The sequence below is a fragment of the Pleurodeles waltl genome, chromosome 10 (assembly GCF_031143425.1).
Source record: "Pleurodeles waltl isolate 20211129_DDA chromosome 10, aPleWal1.hap1.20221129, whole genome shotgun sequence".
Lineage (NCBI taxonomy): Eukaryota > Metazoa > Chordata > Amphibia > Caudata > Salamandridae > Pleurodeles > Pleurodeles waltl.
The window spans coordinates 476,996,015-477,020,235 of NC_090449.1; the positions used below are offsets into that span (position 1 = coordinate 476,996,015).

General features: G+C 47.1%; 1 protein-coding gene across 2 annotated transcripts in view; it reads left to right on the plus strand.

Moving 5' to 3' along the window:
• The window catches only part of NOS3 (nitric oxide synthase 3), a 780,913-nt gene that overhangs the window by 436,942 nt on the left and 319,750 nt on the right, over positions 1–24,221 (plus strand). For both annotated transcript variants that reach the window (XM_069210763.1, XM_069210764.1), the window contains exon 13: positions 3,304–3,408. In XM_069210763.1, the coding sequence (XP_069066864.1) occupies positions 3,304–3,408 (105 nt within the window). The remainder of the gene's footprint in view (positions 1–3,303; positions 3,409–24,221) is intronic.

Genomic DNA, 24,221 nt, shown 5'->3' on the forward strand with positions numbered 1-24,221 from the left:
TAAATAGGTGTGAAGGGCTGGGGAGGAGTAGCCTCTCCCAGCCTCTGGAAATGCTTTGATGGGCACAGATGGTGCCCATCTCTGCATAAGCCAGTCTACACCGTTTCAGGGATCCCCCAGCCCTGCTCTGGCGCGAAACTGGACAAAGGAAAGGGAAGTGACCACTCCCCTGACCAGTACCTCCCAGGGGAGGTGCCCAGAGCTCCTCCAGTGTGTCCCAGACCTCTGCCATCTTGGAAACAGAGGTGTTGGGGGCACACTGGACTGCTCTGAGTGGCCAGTGCCAGCAGGTGATGTCAGAGACCCCCTCTGATAGGCTCTTACCTTTCTTGGTAGCCAATCCTTTTTTCTTTGTAGCCAAACCTCCTTTTCTGGCTATTTAGGGTCTCTCCTCTGGGGTATTCTTCAGATAACAAATGCAAGAGCTCACCAGAGTTCCTCTGCATCTCCCTCTTCAACTTCTACCAAGGATCAACCGCTGACTGCTCCAGGACGCCTGCAAAACCGCAACAAAGTAGCAAGACGACTACCAGCAACAATGTAGCCCCTCATCCTGCAGACTTTCTCGACTGTTTACTGGTGGTGCATGCTCTGGGGGTCGCCTGCCTTCACCCTGCACCAGAAGCCAAGAAGAAATCTCCTGTGGGTCGACGGAATCTTCCCCCTGCGAAAGCAGGCACCAAAAGACTGCATCACCGGTCCTCTCATACTGACGAGCGTGGTCCCTGGAACACAGGAACTCTATCCAAGTGACTCCCACAGTCCAGTGATCCTTCAGTCCAAGTTTGGTGGAGGTAAGTCCTTGCCTCCCCACGCTAGACTGCAAACCTGTGTACTGCGTGATTTACAGCTGCTCCGGCTTCTGTGCACTCTTCCAGGATTTCCTTCATGCACAGCCTAGCCTGGGTCCCCCGCACTGCGTCCAGCAGTGCTCAACCCGCTAAGTTGGCCTCTGACATCGTGGGACCCTCTTTTGTATCTCTGCATGGACTCCGGTTCACAAATCTTCCAAGTGCCTGTTCAGGTACTTCTGCGGGTGCTGCCTGCTTCTGTGAGGGCTCTCTGAGTTGCTGAGCACCCCCTCTGTCTCCTCCTCCAAGGGGCGATATCCTGGTCCTTCCTGGTCCTCAGGACTACCCAAAAACCTCTACTGCAACCCTTGCAGCTAGCAAGGCTTGTTTGCGGTATTTCTGCATGGGAATACTTTTGAAACCTTCATCGCGACGTGGGACATCTTCCATCCAAAGGAGAAGTTCCTAGTTCTCTTTGTTCTTGCAGAATTCCAAGCTTCTTCCATCTGGAGGCAGCATCCTTGCACCTTCATCTGGGGTTTTCTGGGCTCCTGCCCCCCCTGGACACTGTCGCGACTATTGGACTTGGTCCCCTTGCTTTGCAGGTCCTCAGGTCCAGGAATCCGTTTTCAGTGCACTGCTGGTGTTTGTGGTTCTTGCAGAATCCCCCTATCATGACTATTGTGCTCTTTTGGGATAGTAGGTGTACTTTACTCCTACTTTTCAGGGTCTTGGGGTGGGGTATTTTGGACACCCTGACTGTTTTCTTACAGTCCCAGCGACCCTCTACAAGCTCCCATAGGACTGGGGTCCATTTGTGATTCGCATTCCACTTTTGGAGTATAGGTTTGTGTTGCCCCTAGACCTATGTCTGCATTACTTTTCTGACTCTTACTTACCTATTTGTGGTTTGTGTACATATAACTTGTGTATATTACTTACCTTCTTACTGAGGGTACTCACTGAGATACTTGTGGCATATTGTCATAAAAATAAAGTACCTTTATTTTTAGTAACTCTGTGTATTGTGTTTTCTTATGATATTGGGCATATGGTATAAGTGGTATAGTAGGAGCTTTGCACGTCTCTTAGTTCAGCCTAAGCTGCTTTGCCATAGCTACCGTCTATCAGCCTAAGCTGCTAGAAACACCTCTATTCTACTAATATGGGATAACTGGACCTGGCACAAGGTGTTAGTACCTTTGGTACCCACTACAAGCCAGGCCAGCTTCCTACACTCTCTTACTTGGTCTTAGAAAATTTGAGACAGTTGCTCTTCATGTTGCCAAACTTCACTGGTTTTCCATATCTAACAGACATGCCTCCAATACACCCCATTGGTGCATAAAGCCATCCATAACCTAGTCTGGGGGTACCAGTGCACAATATTTGTGTCATGTGTACAGCCCCATCCTCGGAAATAAAGGTCACATTGAAAAAATCGTATTAATTTACACAATCATGAACTGCTACTATTTGGAACACCCCCTCCTCCAGTCTCCCTCCCCAATTTTTATTACACTCCATTGAGATCCTACAAGTTTAGAACCTTTAAACGCATTTCTTTAAAACCTAGTATAATATCTTGCTGACTTCAATACAAAGTGCCAGGATATTTTAAGGTATTAATACATTATATCAAGTTTAAAATTAATTAAATCATTCATTCAATCATTTTTAAAATAACAAAAACTGCAAGTTTATTAATATGAGTTATTGGTTGTATTAATGCACTATGAATGCACTGTTTAAAAATGACATAACTCTAGGTGCAAAAAAGGCCACACTTGAATTAATTTCAAATATGCCTATGGCAGAAAATTGGGCTTTGTATAGTTTACTCTGAGAAGAAAATAGGCTTGTAGAGCAGAAACTGAAAACGCAGGGATTTTATGATGTGGCAGATTTGCTGAGTGGAGCCCTCTGTAACCTAGAAATTCATTAGTGTTCAACCCACCAACATCCTGGGTCATGGCGGCTCCTTTGGAGCTAGTGGTATAACATGCACCTATACAGATGATGGGATTCTGTACATGTTCCTCTAAACAAAATAGCTGTACCCTACACAGGGTAAAGATAGGTGGTGGTTTGGAAATCACAATAGTGGGCTTCACTAAACTGCACCTTTGGGACAGAATTTTGACCCCTGCACTTCACCCCTACTCCTACTCCCTTCAAATGGCATAGTCTGTTCTGAGTATGGTGTCCATCTCTCTATCTAAAAGTGGCATCCTTGTTGACTCCACCAAAATCATGGCACTGGGTAGTATTGCAGACAGCACAGGCACTGTGAGGTATGATAGGCTGTAGATGGAGGAATTGAATTGACCCAAAAAGGGATGTTTTGAGCATAAGTGGCATGGCAACAAAAGGGGTGCTCGTTAGAGGTGGGACATCTAGAAAGGTTCAAGCCTTCCACTAGAAGTGGAAAGGCTTCCTGTTAATTTTGTATTTGAAGAAAGCTATGCATGCATTTACTATTTTGCACTATGTGTTACCTCTGTGTTGACAGGTGGTCTGCATGGACGAGTATGACATCATGAATCTGGAACACGAGACCCTGGTACTGGTTGTGACTAGCACATTTGGCAACGGCGACCCACCAGAGAATGGCGAGGTGAGGATTGTCTACTTCAAGCAAAGATTTCTGACTCCCTTCTCTTATGTGTATTTGCTTACCAGTTCATCCTTTTCTGCCCTGAAGGTCTGTAGAGATTAGGGCACTTATCATCACTGCTTTTAGATGTTAGCGTGGTCTCTCCCCTAAGTAGTCCAGACTTTGAGAAAATCAAAAGGATGGGCACATGTCTAAAAATTGTGAGTATAGTTTGTAAGAAGTAATAAGGGAAACAATGTAACAATAAGAAAAGAGATAAATGCTTCCCCTTCCATTATGTTACTTATAACCACCCTGAGTATTGTAACAAAAACTTTCTTAAGGAAGTCATGACTTGTATTGGAAGAAACTGTCATATATGGGCAATGTGAGGATTTCCTACTTGTGGGCAGTGCAAGGTAATGGTAACGGTAGGAAGTGTGGATACCTCTCAGTTGAGGGCATAGTGAGCAGTCTACAGTTGGTAAGCTAAAAGTAGTTTACTGTGCGAAAGATTGACATTGGTGACCATCTTTTGAGGCTCACACTGTTTGGTAATATTCCTCACCTTTAGGATATCCACGGTTGTCAGACTGAATTCAGAACATTTTAAATAGAAATGTTCCCATGCACTGGTAGGTGACGCCGTGCAGCTCTGCATTTAATTTGTTCTGCCCCGTAAGTGACAATGGAGCCACAAATAACCACCACCCCTGCCCATCGATCTCACTTCCTTTCTTTCCGTGCCTTCATACACAGATCTGAGGCTCACTCCGAACTTTTTCCTCATTAGTTGGCAAATTGTTTCCTACAAAATGATTTTTCCCCATTGTGCAATGTAAATATGGGTCCAATTTATATCTTGGCGTTATAGGTACTCCGTCACATGGGAAGAGAGTGCCTCCTATTCTTGGTAATGAGAGGTGCAGTGGAAGTATTTGATTTACAACTGCCAAGTATGGAATTCGAAACTAATGTATTGACACAGGTTTTGCAAATTTGGCAAATTTCCTTTCAATGAAGCACTCTTATAGGTACCTGGTCTAAGCCTTGTTGCAATCCACCAGTTGACCAGCAGTTTGCCATACACTGTAGGCCTGTGCCAGGTGGCCCTGATATTTTGATGCAGCACCCTGCACCAGAAAGTGTAGTGGGTCAGGCTTCCACCGGTAAGCTAATTCCCAATTCATTCCCCACAATGAATGACAGTCAAAACAATTTGAGACTTTTGGGAACCTGATGTTTTCCTCAGCCAGGCTGGCCCTCCGGTCATTCATTGCTAGCTCCTTGCTGGGTAGATATGCCCATTGTTTACGGGACATGGTTGGCAAGATCTTACCAGCAGTCATTGAAGAATTCAAGGCCAGCCTAGCTCGAACCATCCTCAACCTAGCACAAATCATCCGATCTGGGCTGAACACTAACAACTTTGGGCAGACCATTTGGCAGTAGCTTGGTGCTTCGGCAGCATGATTGGATGAAGTCCACAAGCTTCTCAGGTGATGTACAAGCCTTCTTAATGGACCACACCTGTTTGATGGATCTCACCTATTTGCCAAAAAGACTGATTCAGTGTCAGAATGCTTTAAAGAATGCCAGACCGTCACACATTCCTTGGGTCTTTCCACCCAAACTAACAGTACATTCAACAATGTTGCCCCTTTCATGGCTACTCCAGAGGTTTGGCTTACAGGCTTCGCAAAGGCTTAATGCCCCTGCAACAGGCACCCTAGTTGTTTTTGGGGGTCGGGTGGAGATCAAGTAGACATCACCAAGGCCATCAGCTGAAGTGCACTTACCAGTCCCACGCCCCTGCAGCATCATCTCCAAGACACTTCAGGTTCCCCTTAGTGGCACATAACTAACCTCTGGATTGCTAGATCAGACATTTTTACCAAGGGTGGCAAAAGATAACATTTCACTGTTGAGAACTTTAAATCGTTCAACTGGTTTATGCCCTTACATTCCTGTTTGATCTGCTGCACCTCCTGCCCACATGAGAACATCTTCAGAGGAGCACCTATACATTTTTCTACAAGGAGTGCAGGCTATTTTAGCCAAAGAAGCCAATAGGGGCTCCCGCTCTGGAAAAATTGGTTGATATTTACTCCTGCTGTTTTCTCATGCTGAATAAGGATGTCTCAGATCCCATCATAGATCTGCACCCTTTGAATGCCTTCTTGTGGAAGGACAAATTCAGGATGTTCCCACTGGACCAGTTTCTGTTTTCCCTCGATCTAGGCAACTGGATGATGGCTTTGGACCTGCAGAACTACAGGTGGCATGCTTGCGCTCTGAGGTAGAACCTTAATTCTCAGTGGGCCTACCCCCCAGGGGATCCTGTCAGATTCCTTTCTGGTTAAAGAGGAGACGGCAAAGGACCTGCAGTGGTTGGTCAACTGCAGTTAGGCCTGTGGCAGCTCCCTCTCTCTGGTCCACTCAGAGATGATGATGGTGACATATGCATCACTGCTGGGTTGGGGAGATCATGTGGGAGATTTGCTGACCACAGACACTGATCAGTGGCAGAGACTCGCCTCCACATCAACCTGTTGCATGCCACTCCCCTGGCACTGGAAGTCTTCCAATCATCCTCAAGGGGAGTCTGGTTCCAGTTCCCACCGACAAAACCACCACCATGTGATACTGCAACAAGCAGGGTTAGGTTGGGTTCTGGGTTTAGTGGCTTGAGGCACTTCAAGCTGGCTGGAGTGTCAGGGCTTTTCCCCAGCCATGACCCACCTGGCAGGATCTTTGAATGACAAAGAGGAAGATCTGAGCCAATGGTGCCTGGCAGATCATGAATCAAGGTTACAACCCGAAGGGGAACACAGCATTTTCCAGCATTAGGGAGAACTCTTGCTTGATCTTTTTGCCACTGCTGAGAATGTGCAATGTCAAACATTGTGCACACTGGAATTCCCAAGAATGCTCTCTTTTGGAAAATGAATCCCAACAGAGAGGAGCACAGGACTTCTATATGTCTTTCCGTTGCTACCTATCCTGAGTTATGAAGAAGATCATTTACAACCAGTTCCCGGGCCATTCTGATGGCTTCTGATTGGGCCAGGAGATTGTGGTACTTAGAACCTCTGGGCATGAGCTTCTGTTTCCAGATCAGCCTACAGCTTTGGGGGGATTTCCTGTTGCAGAAGCAGGGCAGAATCTAACACCCAAACCTGCACAATTTGCACCTCCATGCGTGAAGATTGAGCTGCAGCAGTTGACCATGTTTGATCTTCCACCTAAAGTTGTTGTGTAATCCTGGCTACCAGGAGTCTTTCTACAAAGACTGTCTAGACAGGACACTGAGGCAACTTTGTAGCCTGGGCTGGCACATGCAAAACTGACCAGTTGTAGGCAGAACTATCAGTTGTCTTATGGTTTTTGTTATTTCGGGCTCAGCAAGGACTTGCAGTGGGCACCGGTAAAGACTATCTGTCAGCCTCAAACCAACCATCCTTGTTCACATCACCGATTGTGATGATATTCTCAAAAGGTTTGACTCCTCCAAATCTTTTGTGATGCTACAGGGGATCTCAATTTGATCCTCACTTATCTCATGTGAAGGCCATTTGAGTCAATAGTCTGTCCCTGGTCGCGGTACAATTGGATCCCCAAGCTTTCTTGTTGCACTTGCCTCACACCACCTTTTTCCAAGTGGTGTTAAGGACCAGAGCAGCCTCCCAATGGTCTTTTCGCCACCTCACCCCTCACAAAAGTAGGAGTAACTCAATCTTCTGAATCTCTAAAGAGGCTTAGGCTTTTACACTGATCGCACCAAAGGCTATTAGGTGGTTGATCAGCTCTTTGTTGGCTTCTCCAGAACAAAGAAAAGTAAGACAGTGCAGAAAGAGACTGTTGTGGTGGCTAGTCCTCTGCATTATGATCTGCTAAACACTGGCCAAAAGGCAACTTCTGAATGGATTGAGAGCCCATTCCAACAGGGCCAAGGCTGCTACCACTGCACTGGCACATGAAGTGCATGACCTTGACACCTGTCAGGCCGGCAACGTGGGTGTCAGTGTACACACAAGTTCACAAAGCTTTTCTGCCATGTCTTGACAGCCAAGTCCAACGGGATGGGCATTTCGCCTTTTCCGTTCTTTAGGATGTTTTAATCTGATTAATTCCACAGACCTGCCACCTCGAGGAGCAATGCTTTGGTATCTATTCTAAATGAGAGGAATTTGTAGGTAGAAGTATTCCTTAGAAGAATGAGTTACTTTTCTTCACTAACTCTCTTTCTAATGGATACTCTGAACCAGATGTACTAACCTTTCACACAATGCAACACAAGTCTACTTGTTGTGCTGCGTATCGTGAAAACGAGAGAAAACTAAATGTGCTGTATTGATTCGATATAGTGAACTTCTCCCTCATAGCGCTGGTTACTTTGGGCAGCCTAGCACCAACTTAGGCACACTTGCACCATGGTGCAAGCATGCCTGCATTACAGGCAGGATTGCTTATGTGCAGGAAGGAATAGCTTCTTGTACAACAACAAGCCTTGGCGGCATATTCCTCCTTGTTTGTAGAGGAAGTAACAAGAATAAATATTTCTCCATGTTATGCCAGCCTAGAGAAGGTGCACCAGTTTGCAACAAACCCAGGTTCACTACCTTTAGTAAATCTGGGTTTGCATCAAAATAGATGGCAGATGCATGGGAACACTGCTGGTCCACCCATGAAACACATCCCCAACAAAGTTTAGCACAAGGTGCTGCATCACATTATTTTTTAATTTTACAAAGCTACGCAAGGCATCTCAAATTAGTCCTTGTGTGGGTTTGTATATGTGGGCTACCATTTTACACTGTGACTGTGCAAAAAAGTGGTACGACTACAATGCATAATTGAAGGAGGCTGGCCTGGCTTGTAGTGGGTACCAGAGGTACTTACACCTTGTGTCAGGTCCAGTTATCCCTTATTAGTGTGGAAGAGGTGATTCTAGCAGCTTAGGCTGATAGAAGGTAGCTATGGCAAAGCAGCTTAGGCTGAACTAGGAGACATGTAAAGCTCCTACTATACCACTGGTGTCATATGCACAATATCATAAGAAAATGCAATACACAGAGTTACCAGAGTTACTAAAAATAAAGGTGCTTTATTGTTATGACAATACGCCAAAAGTATCTCAGTGAGTACCCTCAATATGAGGATAAGTTATATACACAAGATATATGTACACAAACCAAAATTAGGTAAGTAATAGCAAGAAAAGTAATGCAAACAGTGTAGAATTACAATATATTGCAATAGGACCACATAGGTACAGGGGCAACACAAACCATATACTCCAAAAGTGAAATGCGAACCACGAATGGACCCCAAACCTATGTGAGCTTGTAGAGGGTCACTGGGACTGTAAGAAAACAGTGAGGGTTAGAAAAATAGCCCACCCCAAGACTCTGAAAGGTAGGTAGTAGGCACCTACTACCCCCAGAGAGCACAGAAGTCGTGATAGAGGGATTCTGCAGGAAGAACAAACACCAGCAATGAAACAACAGTGGATTTCCGGACCTGGGTACCTGTGAGACAAGGGGACCAAGTCCAATAGTCGCGACAGTGTCGAGAGTGGGCAGGAGCCCAGGAAATGCCAGCTGAGGGTGCAAGGAAGCTGCCACCAGTTGGAAGAAGCTTGGAGTTCTGGAAGAAAAAAGAGAGCTAGGGACTTCTCCTTTGGAAGACGGATGTCCCACGTCGCGATGAAGCTTGCAGAGGTGTTCTGGCACATAAAGACCACAAACAAGGCTTGCTAGCTGCAAGGGTCGCAGTAGAGGTTTTTGGGTGCTGCTGTGGACCAGGAGGGACCAGGATGTCGCCACTTGGAGGAGGAGACAGAAGGGGCGCCCAGCAACTCAGGGAGCCCTCACAAAAGCAGGCACCACCCGCAGAAGTACCTGAACAGGCACTTTGAAGAAGAGTGAACTAGAGTCCATGCAAAGTCACAAAAGGGAGTCCCACGACGCCGGAGGACAACTCAGAAGGCTGTGCACTGCAGGAAGGAGTGCCGGGGACCCAGGCTTGGCTGTGTATGAAGGAAATCCTGGAAGAGTGCACAGGAGTCGGAGCAGCTGCAAATCACTTGGTACCCAGCAATGCAGTCTAGCGTGGGGAGGCAAGGACTTACCTCCACCAAACTTGGACTGAAGAGTCACTGGACTGTGGGAGTCACTTGGACAGAGTTGCTGAGTTCCAGGGACCACGCTCGTTAGGATGAGAGGGGACCCAGAGGACCTGTGTTGCAGTCTTTTGGTGCCTGCGTTAGCAGGGGAAGATTCCGTCGACACACAGGAGATTTCTTCGGAGCTTCTGGTGCAGGGTGAAGGCAGGCTACCCCCAGAGCATGCACCACCTGGAGACATGTATGCAGACGTGAAGTTGCTACCCCTGTATGATACAACCTGTTTAGGGAAACCAACCCTGGAAAAGATTCCCCGGAGGGCCTTTGCCACTGCAGGAGCTGTAGTGGTCCTTAGAGGAATTGCTTCAGGATATGTTATGGCATGGTCCACAACCAGCAAGATAAACCTATTGCCTGAAGCAGTAGGAGGGTCAAGGGGGCCAACAATGTCAACCCCTACCCTTTCAAAGGGAACCCCAACCACAGGTAGTGGAATAAGTGGAGCCTTTGGAGTGCCACCAGTCTTGCCACTGGCTTGGCAGGTCACACAAGACTTGCAAAAATCTTTTGTGTCCTCTGACATCCTAGGCCAGTGAAACAGGGGGACAAGCCTTTCCCATGTTTTGATCTGGCCCAAATGCCCAGCCAAAGGAATGTCATGTGCAAGAGTTAGGAGGAACTCTCTGTACTGCAGGGGAATGACCAATCTCCTGGCTGCTCCAGGTTTTAGGGTCCCTTGCCTCAGTGTACAAGAGGTTGTCCTCCCAGTAAACTCTATGTGAGTCACTGACATCCCCATTTTGCTGTTTGACAGCTTGCTGTCTGAGACCCTCTAACGTGGGACAGGTTTGCTGTGCCACACTCAGCTCTTCCCTGGCAGGCCCCCCTCCACCCAAAAGCTCAACAGTGTCTGCTGCCAGCTCATCTGGTGAAGGTTCTGCACAGGGAGGAAATTCTTCTTCCTCAGAAGGAGAATCATCTGTAGAGGGAGGGATAGTGGGTAGGGATTTACCCTTGCTAGCCCTAGCTTTAGGGAGCACTTAGTCCATTGTTCCAGGATCCAAGTTACCCTCTCCTTTTTGCTTTTTGGCCTGAGACCTTGTCAAAGCAAAAATATGCCCAGGAATGCCCAGCTTTGCTGCATGAGCCTCCAACTCCACTTTTGCCCAAGCTGATGCCTCTAAATCGTTCCTTAGTAGACAGTCTACAGGTAAATCTGAGGCAACCACAACTTTCTTTGGACCAGTAACTCCCCCCCCCCAGTTGAGATTCACAACAGCCATGGGGTGGCTAAGTGTGTTGTTATGAGCGTCTGTCACTTGGTACTGCTGACCAAGTAGGTGTTATTCAGGGTGGACCACTGTCTCTATCACCATGGTAACACTGGCCCCTGTGTCCCTGTAGGCCTGAACCTCAACACCATTTATTAGGGGAAGTTGCTTATACTTATCTATATTAAGGGGACAAGCAACCAAAGTGGCCAAATCAATGGCACCTTCAGAGACTAACACAGCCTCTGTGGTCTCCCTAACAAGACCAACCCCAACTACATCACCAATAGTGAGCCCAGCTACTCCCTTGGATTGGCTATTTGTAGGTTTTCTCCCACCACCACTGCTATTACTAGGGGCACTAGAATTTGCAGCAGGGGTTGTGGTAGTGGGAGGTTTGGTGTTTTTCTTTGGACAACTGACATCAGTTGTCCAATGGCCTTTGACTTTACACAAATAACACCAAGGCTTTTTAGGTTGATTATTGGAAGAGGATTTGGACCCACCACCCCAGCACTAGAGGATTTTTGTGGGCCTGATGAAGACTCAGTTTTACTTTTGTCCCCACCCTTGTCAGAAGACTTACCATCCTTCTTCTTGCCATCCTTGTCACCTTCTGTATGAACTTTTCTGTTCACTCTTGTTCTGACCCATTTGTCTGCCTTCTTTCCCAATTCTTGGGGAGAGGTCAGATCTGAGTCCACTAGATATTGGTGTAACAAGTCAGACATACAGTTATTCAGAATATGCTCTCTCAGAATAAGATTATACAGGCTTTCATAGTAAGATACTTTACTGCTATGTAACCACCCCTCCAAGGCCTTCCATGAACAGTCTACAAAGTCTGTCCAGTCTTGTGAGGACTCTTTTCTGGTGTCTCTGAACTTCATCCTGTATTGTTCAGTGGTTAAGCCAAATCCATCCAAGAGTGCATCCTTCAAAACTGCAAAATTGTTAGCATCACTTTCTCTAACAGTAAGGAGCCTATCCCTACCCTTTCCAGTGAAAGATAGCCACAATATAGCAGCCCACTGCCTTTGAGGGACCCCCTGTACCATACAGGCCCTCTCAAGTGCAGCAAACCACTTGTTGATGTCATCCCCATCCTTGTAAGAGGGGGACTATCTTGTGCAGATTCCTGGAATCATGCTCTCTAACAGGATTACTATCAGGAATACTGCTGCTGCCACCATGGGGTCCAAACCCCAACCTCTGTCTCTCCTTCTCAATGTGTAGGGATTCCCTATCTAAGGCCAGCTGTTGCTGTTTAAGCTTCAGTCTGGTCTCTTCAACCCTCAACATTTTGACTTCCCTTTCTAACAAATTATCCTCCTTATGCTTGGACACAGAAGACAAGTTTGAAACAAGAGAGGGGGATCTGTCCCTAACTGACTGGACCCTAGAAACTTGGCCTCTAGGAATAAAGACTTCCCTACTGTGATGGGAACCTCCATTACTACCAACATTACCGTGTGTCCTGCTAGGGGGCACATCCTGATCAGAACCCTCCCTACCTCCCTCAATGAGATCCCCTGAGTCGGATTGGGAACCTTCTATTAACCTCTCATTTGATGTGCCTGCTTGGGACTCATCATTTACAATAAGCATGTTAAATAGAAATTCTTTGGTAGGGTTCTTTCCTATCACTAAACCTCTTTCTAAGCAGAGACTCCTTAGGCTCTTGTAATTCAAATTGTCATAAGTAGTATTGACCATTTTAAGAGTAGAGTCTTCTACAGACATGATAGCAAAAGGTTTAGAGACAGTGAGAAGGAAGAAAAAGTTTCAGGACTTTTTAAAGAACAGAGAAAAAACCTTTTTTAACTTTTAGAAAACTTTTAGAAGTTTTAGAAAACTTTTCAGAACTTTGTGAAAAGTTTAAGAGGAGAAAAGCAAAACTTTTTGGTTAGGTGTACATACACTGAACTGTTTTGTATATTATTCTCTTATGAAAAGTACACAATGACAAAGTGGTAAGTAGTTACAAGTACTTATCCCACCGCTGCACAACCAATGTAGGAGGCTGACCTGGCTTGTAGTGGGTACCAGAGGTACTTACACCTTGTGCCAGGTCCAGTTATCCCTTATTAGTGTAGAAGAGGTGATTCTAGCAGCTTAGGCTGATATAAGGTAGCTATGGCAAAGCAGCTTAGGCTGAACTAGGAGACATGTAAAGCTCCTACTATACCACTGGTGTCATATGCACAATATCATAAGAAAACGCAATACACAGAGTTACTAAAAATAAAGGTGCTTTATTTTTATGACAATACGCCAAAAGTATCTCAGTGAGTACCCTCAGTATGAGGATAAGTTATATACACAAGATATATGTACACAAACCAAAATTAGGTAAGTAATAGCAAGAAAAGTAATGCAAACAGTGTAGAATTACAATAGATTGCAATAGGACCACATAGGTACAGGGGCAACACAAACCATATACTCCAAAAGTGGAATGCGAACCACGAATGGACCCCAAACCTATATGAGCTTGTAGAGGGTCACTGGAACTGTAAGAAAACAGTGAGGGTTAGAAAACTAGCCCACCCCAAGACTCTGAAAGGTAGGTAGTAGGCACCTACTACCCCCAGAGAGCACAGAAGTCGTGATAGGGGGATTCTGCAGGAAGAACAAACACCAGCAATGAAACAACAGTGGATTTCCAGACCTGGGTTCCTGTAAGACAAAGGGACCAAGTCCAATAGTCGCGACAGTGTCGAGAGTGGGCAGGAGCCCAGGAAATGCCAGCTGAGGGTGCAAGGAAGCTGCCACCGGTTGGAAGAAGCTTGGAGTTCTGGAAGAAAAAAGAGAGCTAGGGACTTCTCCTTTGGAAGACGGATGTCCCACGTCGCGATGAAGCTTGCAGAGGTGTTCCCACGCATAAAGACCACAAACAAGGCTTGCTAGCTGCAAGGGTCGCAGTAGAGGTTTTTGGTGCTGCTGTGGCCCAGGAGGGACCAGGATGTCGCCACTTAAGGAGGAGACAGAAGGGGCGCCCAGCAACTCAGGGAGCCCTCACAAAAGCAGGCACCACCCACAGAAGTACCTGAACAGGCACTTGGAAGAAGAGTGAACCGGAGTCCATGCAAAGTCACAAAAGGGAGTCCCACGACGCCGGAGGACAACTCAGAAGGTTGTGCACTGCTGGAAGGAGTGCCGGGGACCCAGGCTTGGCTGTGTATGAAGGAAATCCTGGAAGAGTGCACAGGAGCCGGAGCAGCTGCAAATCACTTGGTAACCAGCAATGTAGTCTAGCGTGGGGAGGCAAGGACTTACCTCCACCAAACTTGGACTGAAGAGTCACTGGACTGTGGGAGTCACTTGGATCAGAGTTGCTGAGTTCCAGGGACCACGCTCGTCAGGATGAGAGGGAACCCAGAGGACCAGTGTTGCAGTCTTTTGGTGCCTGCGTTAGCAGGGGGAAGATTCCGTCGACACACAGGAGATTTCTTCAGAGCTTCTGGTGCAGGGTGAAGGCAGGCTACCCCCAGAGCATGCACCACCTGGAGACATGTATGCAGACGTGAAGTTGCTACCCCTGTATGATACAACCTGTTTAGGGAAACCAACCCTGGAAAAGATTCCCCGGAGGGCCTTTGCCACTGCAGGAGCTGTAGTGGTCCTTAGAGGAATTGCTTCAGGATATCTTATGGCATGGTCCACAACCACCAAGATAAACCTATTGCCTGAAGCAGTAAGAGGGTCAAGGGGGCCAACTATGTCAACCCCTACCCTTTCAAAGGGAATCCCAACCGCAGGTAGTGGAATAAGTGGAACTTTTGGAGTGCCACCAATCTTGCCACTGGCTTGGCAGGTCACACGAGACTTGCAAAAATCTTTTGTGTCCTCTGACATCCTAGGCCAGTGAAACAGGGGGACAAGCCTTTCCCATGTTTTGATCTGGCCCAAATGCCCAGCCAAAGGAATGTCATGTGCAAGAGTTAGGAGGAACTCTCTGTACTGCAGGGGAATGACCAATCTCCTGGCTGCTCCAGGTTTTAGGTCCCTTGCCTCAGTGTATAAGAGGTTGTCCTCCCAGTAAACTCTATGTGAGTCACTGACATCCCCATTTTGCTGTTTGACAGCTTGCTGTCTGAGACCCTCTAACGTGGGACAGGTTTGCTGTGCCACACTCAGCTCTTCCCTGGCAGGCCCCCCTCCACCCAAAAGCTCAACAGTGTCTGCTGCCAGCTCATCTGGTGAAGGTTCTGCACAGGGAGGAAATTCTTCTTCCTCAGAAGGAGAATCATCTGTAGAGGGAGGGATAGTGGGTAGGGATTTACCCTTGCTAGCCCTAGCTTTAGGGAGCACTTGGTCCATTGTTCCAGGATCCAAGTTACCCCCTCCTTTTTGCTTTTTGGCCTGAGCCCTTGTCAAAGCAAAAATATGCCCAGGAATGCCCAGCATTGCTGTATGAGCCTCCAACTCCACTTTTGCCCAAGCTGATGTCTCTAAATCGTTCCCTAGTAGACAGTCTACAGGTAAATCTGAGGCAACCACAACTTTCTTTGGACCAGTAACTTCCCCCCCCCAGTTGAGATTCACAACAGCCATGGGGTGGCTAAGAGTGTTGTTATGAGCGTCTGTCACTTGGTACTGCTGACCAAGTAGGTGTTATTTAGGGTGGACCACTGTCTCTATCACCATGGTAACACTGGCACCTGTGTCCCTGTAGGCCTGAACCTCAACACCATTTATAAGGGGAAGTTGCTTATACTTATCCATATTAAGGGGACAAGCAACCAAGGTGGCCACATCAATGGCACCTTCAGAGACTAACACAGCCTCTGTGGTCTCCCTAACAAGACCAACCCCAACTACATTACCAATAGTGAGCCCACCTACTCCCTTGGATTGGCTATTTGTAGGTTTGCTCCCACCACCACTGCTATTACTAGGGGCACTAGAATTTGCAGCAGGGGTTGTGGTAGTGGGAGGTTTGGTGTTTTTCTTTGGACAACTGGCATCAGTTGTCCAATGGCCTCTGACTTTACACAAATAACACCAAGACTTTTTAGGTTGATTATTGGAAGAAGATTTGGACCCACCACCCCTCACTAGAGGATTTTTGTGGGCCTGATGAAGACTCAGTTTTACTTTTGTCCCCACCCTTGTCAGAAGACTTACCATCCTTCTTCTTGCCATCCTTGTCACCCTCTGTATGAACTTTTCTGTTCACTCTTGTTCTGACCCATTTGTCTGCCTTCTTTCCCAATTCTTGGGGAGAGGTCAGATCTGAGTCCACTAGATATTGGTGTAACAAGTCAGACATACAGTTATTCAGAATATGCTCTCTCAGAATAAGATTATACGGGCTTTCATAGTAAGATACTTTACTGCTATGTAACCACCCCTCCAAGGCCTTCACTGAACAGTCTACAAAGTCTGTCCAGTCTTGTGAGGACTCTTTTCTGGTGTCTCTGAACTTCATCCTGTATTGTTCAGTGGTTAAGCCAAATCCATCCAAGAGTGCATCCTTCAAAACTGCAAAATTGTTAGCATCACTTTCTCTAACAGTAAGGAGCCTATCCCTACCCTTTCCAATGAAAGATAGCCACAATATAGCAGCCCACTGCGTTTGAGGGACCCCCTGTACCATACAGGCCCTCTCAAGTGCAGCAAACCACTTGTTGATGTCATCCCCATCCTTGTAAGGGGGAGACTATCTTGTGCAGATTCCTGGAATCATGCTCTCTAACAGGATTACTATCAGGAATACTGCTGCTGCCACCATGGGGTCCAAACCCCAACCTCTGTCTCTCCTTCTCAATGTCTAGGGATTCCCTATCTAAGGCCAGCTGTTGCTGTTTAAGCTTCAGACTGGTCTCTTCAACCCTCAACATTTTGAGTTCCCTTTCTAACAAATTATCCTCCTTATGCTTGGACACAGAAGACAAGTTTGAAACAAGAGAGGGGATCTGTCCCTAACTGACTGGACCCTAGCAACTTGGCCTCTAGGAATAAAGACTTCCCTACTGTGATGGGAACCTCCATTACTACCAACATTACCGTGTGTCCTGCTAGGGGCACATCCTGATCAGAACCCTCCCTACCTCCCTCAAGGAGATCCCCTGAGTCGGATTGGGAACCTTCTATTAACCTCTCATTTGATGTGCCTGCTTGGGACTCATCATTTACAATAAGCATGTTAAATAGAAATTCTTTGGTAGGGTTCTTTCCCATCACTAAACCTCTTTCTAAGCAGAGACTCCTTAGGCTCTTGTAATTCAAATTGGCATAAGTAGTATTGACCATTTTAAGAGTAGAGTCTTCTACAGACATGATAGCAAAAAGTTTAGAGACAGTGAGAAGGAAGAAAAAGTTTCAGGACTTTTTAAAGAACAGAGAAAAAACCTTTTCTAACTTTTAGAAAACTTTTAGAAGTTTTAGAAAACTTTTCAGAACTTTGTGAAAGTTTAAGAGGAGAAAAGCAAAACTTTTTGGTTAGGTGTACATACACTGAACTGTTTTGTATATTATTCTCTTATGAAAAGTACACAATGACAAAGTGGTAAGTAGTTACAAGTACTTATCCCACCGCTGCACAACCAATGAAGGAGGCTGGCCTGGCTTGTAGTGGGTACCAGAGGTACTTACACCTTGTGCCAGGTCCAGTTATCCCTTATTAGTGTAGAAGAGGTGATTCTAGCAGCTTAGGCTGATAGAAGGTAGCTATGGCAAAGCAGCTTAGGCTGAACTAGGAGACATGTAAAGCTCCTACTATACCACTGGTGTCATATGCACAATATCATAAGAAAACACAATACACAGAGTTACTAAAAATAAAGGTGCTTTATTTTTATGACAATACGCCAAAAGTATCTCAGTGAGTACCCTCAGTATGAGGATAAGTTATATACACAAGATATATGTACACAAACCAAAATTAGGTAAGTAATAGCAAGAAAAGTAATGCAAACAGTGTAGAATTACAATATATTGCAATAGGACCACATAGGTACAGGGGCAACACAAACCATATACTCCAAAAGTGGAATGCGAACCACGAATGGACCCCAAACCTATGTGAGCTTGTGGAGGGTCACTGGAACTGTAAGAAAACAGTGAGGGTTAGAAAAATAGCCCACCCCAAGACTCTGAAAGGTAGGTAGTAGCCACCTACTACCCCCAGAGAGCACAGAAGTCATGATAGGGGGATTCTGCAGGAAGAACAAACACCAGCAATGAAACAACAGTGGATTTCCAGACCTGGGTACCTGTAAGACAAGGGGACCAAGTCCAATAGTCGCGACAGTGTCGAGAGTAGGCAGGAGCCCAGGAAATGCCAGCTGAGGGTGCAAGGAAGCTGCCACCGGTTGGAAGAAGCTTGGAGTTCTTGAAGAAAAAAGAGAGCTAGGGACTTCTCCTTTGGAAAACGGATGTCCCACGTCGCGATGAAGCTTGCAGAGGTGTTCTGACGCATAAAGACCACAAACAAGGCTTGCTAGCTGCAAGGGTCGCAGTAGAGGTTTTTGGGTGCTGCTGTGGCCCAGGAGGGACCAGGATGTCGCCACTTGGAGGAGGAGACAGAAGGGGCGCCAGCAACTCAGGGAGCCCTCACAAAAGCAGGAAGCACCCGCAGAAGTACCTGAACAGGCACTTGGTAGAAGAGTGAACCGGAGTCCATGCGAAGTCACAAAAGGGAGTCCCACGACGCCGGAGGACAACTCAGAAGGTTGTGCACTGCAGGAGGGAGTGCCGGGGACCCAGGCTTGGCTGTGCATGAAGGAAATCCTGGAAGAGTGCACAGGAGCCGGAGCAGCTGCAAATCAAGTGGTACCCAGCAATGCAGTCTAGCGTAGGGAGGCAAGGACTTACCTCCACCAAACTTGGACTGAAGAGTCACTGCACTGTGGGAGTCACTTGGACAGAGTTGCTGCGTTCCAGGAACCACGCTCGTCAGGATGAGAGGGGACCCAGAGGACCAGTGTTGCAGTCTTTTGGTGCCTGCGTTAGCAGGGGGAAGATTCCGCCGACCCACTGGAGATTTCTTCGGAGCTTCTGGTGCAGGGTGAAGGCAGGCTACCCCCAGAGCATGAACCACCTGGAGACATGTATGCAGACGTGAAGTTGCTACCCCTGTAGGATACAACCTGTTTAGGGAAACCAACCCTGGAAAAGATTCCCCGGAGAGCCTTTGCCACTGCAGGAGCTGTAGTGGTCCTTGGAGGAATTGCTTCAGGATATCTTATGGCATGGTCCACAACCACCAAGATAAACCTATTGCCTGAAGCAGTAGGAGGGTCAAGGGGGGCAACTATGTCAACCCATACCCTTTCAAAGGGAACCCCAATAACAGGTAGTGGAATAAGTGGAGCCTTTGGAGTGCCACCAGTCTTGCCACTGGCTTTGCAGGTCACACAAGACTTGCAAAAATCTTTTGTGTCCTCTGACATCCTAGGCCAGTGAAACAGGGGGACAAGCCTTTCCCATGTTTTGATCTGGCCCAAATGCCCAGCCAAAGGAATGTCATGTGCAAGAGTTAGGAGGAACTCTCTGTACTGCAGGGGAATGACCAATCTCCTGGCTGCTCCAGGTTTTAGGTCCCTTGCCTCAGTGTACAAGACGTTGTCCTGCCAGTAAACTCTATGTGAGTCACTGACATCCCCATTTTGCTGTTTGACAGCTTGCTGTCTGAGACCCTCTAACGTGGGACAGGTTTGCTGTGCCACACTCAGCTCTTCCCTGGCAGGCCCCCCTCCACCCAAAAGCTCAACAGTGTCTGCTGCCAGCTCATCTGGTGAAGGTTCTGCACAGGGAGGAAATTCTTCTTCCTCAGAAGGAGAATCATCTGTAGAGTGAGGGATAGTGGGTAGGGATTTACCCTTGCTAGCCCTAGCTTTAGGGAGCACTTGGTCCATTGTTCCAGGATCCAAGTTACCCTCTCCTTTTTGCTTTTTGGCCTGAGCCTTTGTCAAAGCAAAAATGTGCCCAGGAATGCCCAGCTTTGCTGCATGAGCCTCCAACTCCACTTCTGCCCAAGCTGATGTCTCTAAATCGTTCCCTAGTAGACAGTCTACAGGTAAATCTGAGGCAACCACAACTTTCTTTGGACCAGTAACCCCCCCCCCCAAGTTTAAGATTCACAACAGCCATGGGATGGCTAAGAGTGTTGTGATGAGCGTCTGTCACTTGGTACTGCTGACCAAGTAGGTGTTATTCAGGGTGGACCACTTTCTCTATCACCATGGTAACACTGGCACCTGTGTCCCTGTAGGCCTTAACCTCAACACCATTTATTAGGGGAAGTTGCTTATACTTATCCATATTAAGGGGACAAGCAACCAAGGTGGCCAAATCAATGGCACCTTCAGAGACTAACACAGCCTCTGTGGTCTCCCTAACAAGACCAACCCCAACTACATTACCAATAGTGAGCCCAGCTACTCCCTTGGATTGGCTATTTGTAGGTTTGCTCCCACTACCACTGCTATTACTAGGGGCACTAGAATTTGCAGCAGGGGTTGTGGTAGTGGGAGGTTTGGTGATTTTCTTTGGACAACTGGCATCAGTTGTCCATTGGCCTTTGACTTTACACAAATAACACCAAGGCTTTTTAGGTTGATTATTGGAAGAGGATTTGGACCCACCACCCCCACCAGAGGATTTTTGTGGGCCTGATGAAGACTCAGTTTTACTTTTGTCCCCACCCTTGTCAGAAGACTTACCATACTTCTTGTTGCCATCCTTGTCACCCTCTGTATGAACTTTTCTGTTCACTCTTGTTCTGACCCATTTGTCTGCCTTCTTTCCCAATTCTTGGGGAGAAGTCAGATCTGAGTCCACTAGATATTGGTGTAACAAGTCAGACATACAGTTATTCACAATATGCTCTCTCAGAATAAGATTATACAGGCTTTCATAGTCAGATACTTTACTGCCATGTAACCACCCCTCCAAGGCCTTCACTGAACAGTCTACAAAGTCTGTCCAGTCTTGTGAGGACTCTTTTCTGGTGTCTCTGAACTTAATCCTGTATTGTTCAGTGGTTAAGCCAAATCCATCCAAGAGTGCATCCTTCAAAACTGCAGAATTGTTAGCATCACTTTCTCTAACAGTAAGGAGCCTATCCCTACCCTTTCCAGTGAACGATAGCCACAATATAGCAGCCCACTGCGTTTGAGGGACCCCCTGTACCATACAGGCCCTCTCAAGTGCAGCAAACCACTTGTTGATGTCATCCCTCTCCTTGTAAGGGGGGACTATCTTGTGCAGATTCCTGGAATCATGATCTCTAACAGGATTACTATCAGGAATACTGCTGCTGCCACCATGGGGTCCAAACCCCAACCTCTGACTCTCCTTCTCAATGTCTAGGTATTCCCTATCTACGGCCAGCTGTTGCTGTTTAAGCTTCAGTCTGGTCTCTTCAACCCTCAAGTTTTTGAGTTCCCTTTCTAACAAGTTATCCTCAGGGTGTGTGGGTTGGGAATGCTTGGACACAGAAGACAAGTTTGAACAAGAGAGGGGGGTCTGTCCCTAAATGACTGGACCCCAGCAACTTGGCCTCTAGAAATAAAGACTTCCCTACTGTGATGGGAACCTCCATTACTACCAACATTACTGTGTGTCCTGCTAGGGGGCAGATCCTGATCAGAACCCTCCCTACCTCCCTCAAGGAGATCCCCTGAGTCAGATTGGGAACCTTCTATTAACCTCTCATTTGATGTGCCTGTTTGGGACTCATCATTTACAATAAGCATGTTAAATAGAAATTCTTTGGTACGGTTCTTTCCTATCACTAAACCTCTTTCTAAGCAGACTCCTTAGGCTCTTGTAATTCAAATTGTCATAAGTAGAATTTACCATTGTAAGAGTAGAGTCTTCTACAGACATGATAGCAAAAGGTTTAGAGGCAGTGAGAAGGAAGAAAAAGTTTCAGGACTTTTTAAAGAACAGAGAAAAAACTTTTTCTAACTTTTAGAAAACTTTTAGAAGTTTTAGAAAACTTTTCAGAACTTTGTAAAAAGTTTAAGAGGAGAAAATCTAAACTTTTTTGTTAGGTGTACATACACTGAACTGTTTTGTATATTATTCTCTTATGAAAAGTACACAATGACAAAGTGGTAAGTAGTTACAAGTTCTTATCCCACCGCTGCACAACCAATGTAGGAGGCTGGCCTGGCTTGTAGTGGGTACCAGAGGTACTTACACTTTTTGCCAGGTCCAGTTATCCCTTATTAGTGTAGAAGAGGTGTTTCTAGCAGCTTAGGCTGATAGAAGGTAGCTATGGCAAAGCAGCTTAGGCTGAACTAGGAGACATGTAAAGCTCCTACTATGCCACTGGTGTCATATGCACAATATCATAAGAAAACACAATACACAGAGTTACTAAAAATAAAGGTACTTTATTTTTATGACAATACGCCAAAAGTATCTCAGTGAGTAACCTCAGTATGAGGATAAGTTATATACACAAGATATATGTACACAAACCAAAATTAGGTAAGTAATAGCAAGAAAAGTAATGCAAACAGTGTAGAATTACAATAGATTGCAATAGGAGCACATAGGTATAGGGGCAACACAAACCATATACTCCAAAAGTGGAATACGAACCACGAATGGACCCCAAACCTATGTGAGCTTGTAAAGGGTCACTGGGACTGTAAGAAAACAGTGAGGGTTAGAAAAATAGCCCACTCCAAGACCCTGAAAGGTAGGTGTAAAGTGCACCTACTACCCCCAGAGAGCACAGAAGGCGTGATAGGGGGATTCTGCAGGAAGAACAAACACCAGCAATGCAACAACAGTGGATTTCCGGACCTGAGTACCTGTAAGACAAGGGGACCAAGTCTCATAGACAGTGTCGAGAGTGGGCAGGAGCCCAGGAAATGCCAGCTGAGGGTGCAAGAAAGCTGCCACCAGTTGGAAGAAGCTTGGAGTTCTGCAAGAAAGAGAGCTAGGGACTTCTCCTTTGGAAGACGGATGTCGCACGTCGCGATGAAGCTTGCAGGGGTGTTCCCACGCAGAAAGACCGCAAATAAACCTTGCTAGCTGCAAGGGTCGCAGTAGAGGTTTTTGGGTGCTGCTGTGGCCCAGGAGGGACCAGGATATCGCCACTTGGAAGAGGAGACAGAGGGGGCGCCCAGCAAGTCAGGGAGCACTCACAGAAGCAGGCAGCACCCGCAGAAGTACCTGAACAGGCACTTGGAAGAAGAGTGAACCGGAGTCCACGCGAAGTCACAAAAGGGAGTCCCACAACGCCGGAGGACAACTCAGAAGGTTGTGCACTGCAGAAAGGAGTGCCGGGGATCCAGGCTTGGCTGTGCACAAAGGAAATCCTGGAAGAGTGCACAGGAGCCGGAGCAGCTGCAAATCACGCGGTACCCAGCAATGCAGTCTAGCGTAGGGAGGCAAGGACTTACCTCCACCAAACTTGGACTGAAGATTCCGTCGACCCACGGGAGATTTCTTCTGAGCTTCTGGTGCAGGGTGAAGGCAGGCTACTCCCAGAGCATGCACCACCTGGAAACAGTCGAGAAAGCCGTCAGGATGAGGCGCTACAATGTTGCTAGTAGTCGTCTTGCTACTTTGTTGCGGTTTTGCAGGCGTCCTGAGCAGTCAGCGGTTGATCATTTGGTAGAAGGTGAAGAGGGAGATCTAGAGGAACTCTGGTGAGCTCTTGCATTCGTTATCTGAAGAATTCCCCAAAGCAGAGACCCTAAATAGCCAGAAAAGGAGGTTTGGCTACCAGGTTAGGAGGATTGGCTACCAAGAGAGGTAAGAGCCTATCAGAAGGAGCCTCTGACGTCACCTGCTGGCACTGGCCACTCAGAGCAGTCCAGTGTGCCCCCAACACCTCTATTTCCAAGATGGCAGAGCTCTGGGACACACTGGAGGAGCTCTGGGCACCTCCCCTGGGAGGTGCAGGTCAGGGGAGTGGCCACTCCCCTTTCCTTTGTCCAGTTTCACGCCAGAGCAGGGCTGTGGGATCCCTGAACCGGTGTAGACTGGCTTATGCAGAGATGGTCACAATCTGTGCCCATCAAAGCAGTTCCAGAGACTGGGGAGGCTACTCCTCCCCAGCCTTCACACCTATTTCCAAAGGGAGAGGGTGTAACACCCTCTCTCAGAGGAAATCCTTTGTTCTGCCTTCCTGGGCCAGGGCTGCCTGGACCCCAGGAGGGCAGAAACCTGTCTGAGGGGTTGGCAGCAGCAGCAGCTGCAGTGGAGACCCCGGAAAGGCAGTTTGGCAGTACCCGGGTGCTGTGCTAGAGACCCGGGGGATCATGGAATTGTCCCCCCAATACCAGAATGGTATTGGGGTGACAATTCCATGATCTTAGACATGTTACATGGCCATGTTCGGAGTTACCATTGTGACGCTATCCATAGGTAGTAACCTAAGTATAGTGCACGCGTGTAATGGTGTCCCCGCACTCACAAAGTCCGGGGAATTTGCCCTGAACGATGTGGGGGCACTTTGGCTA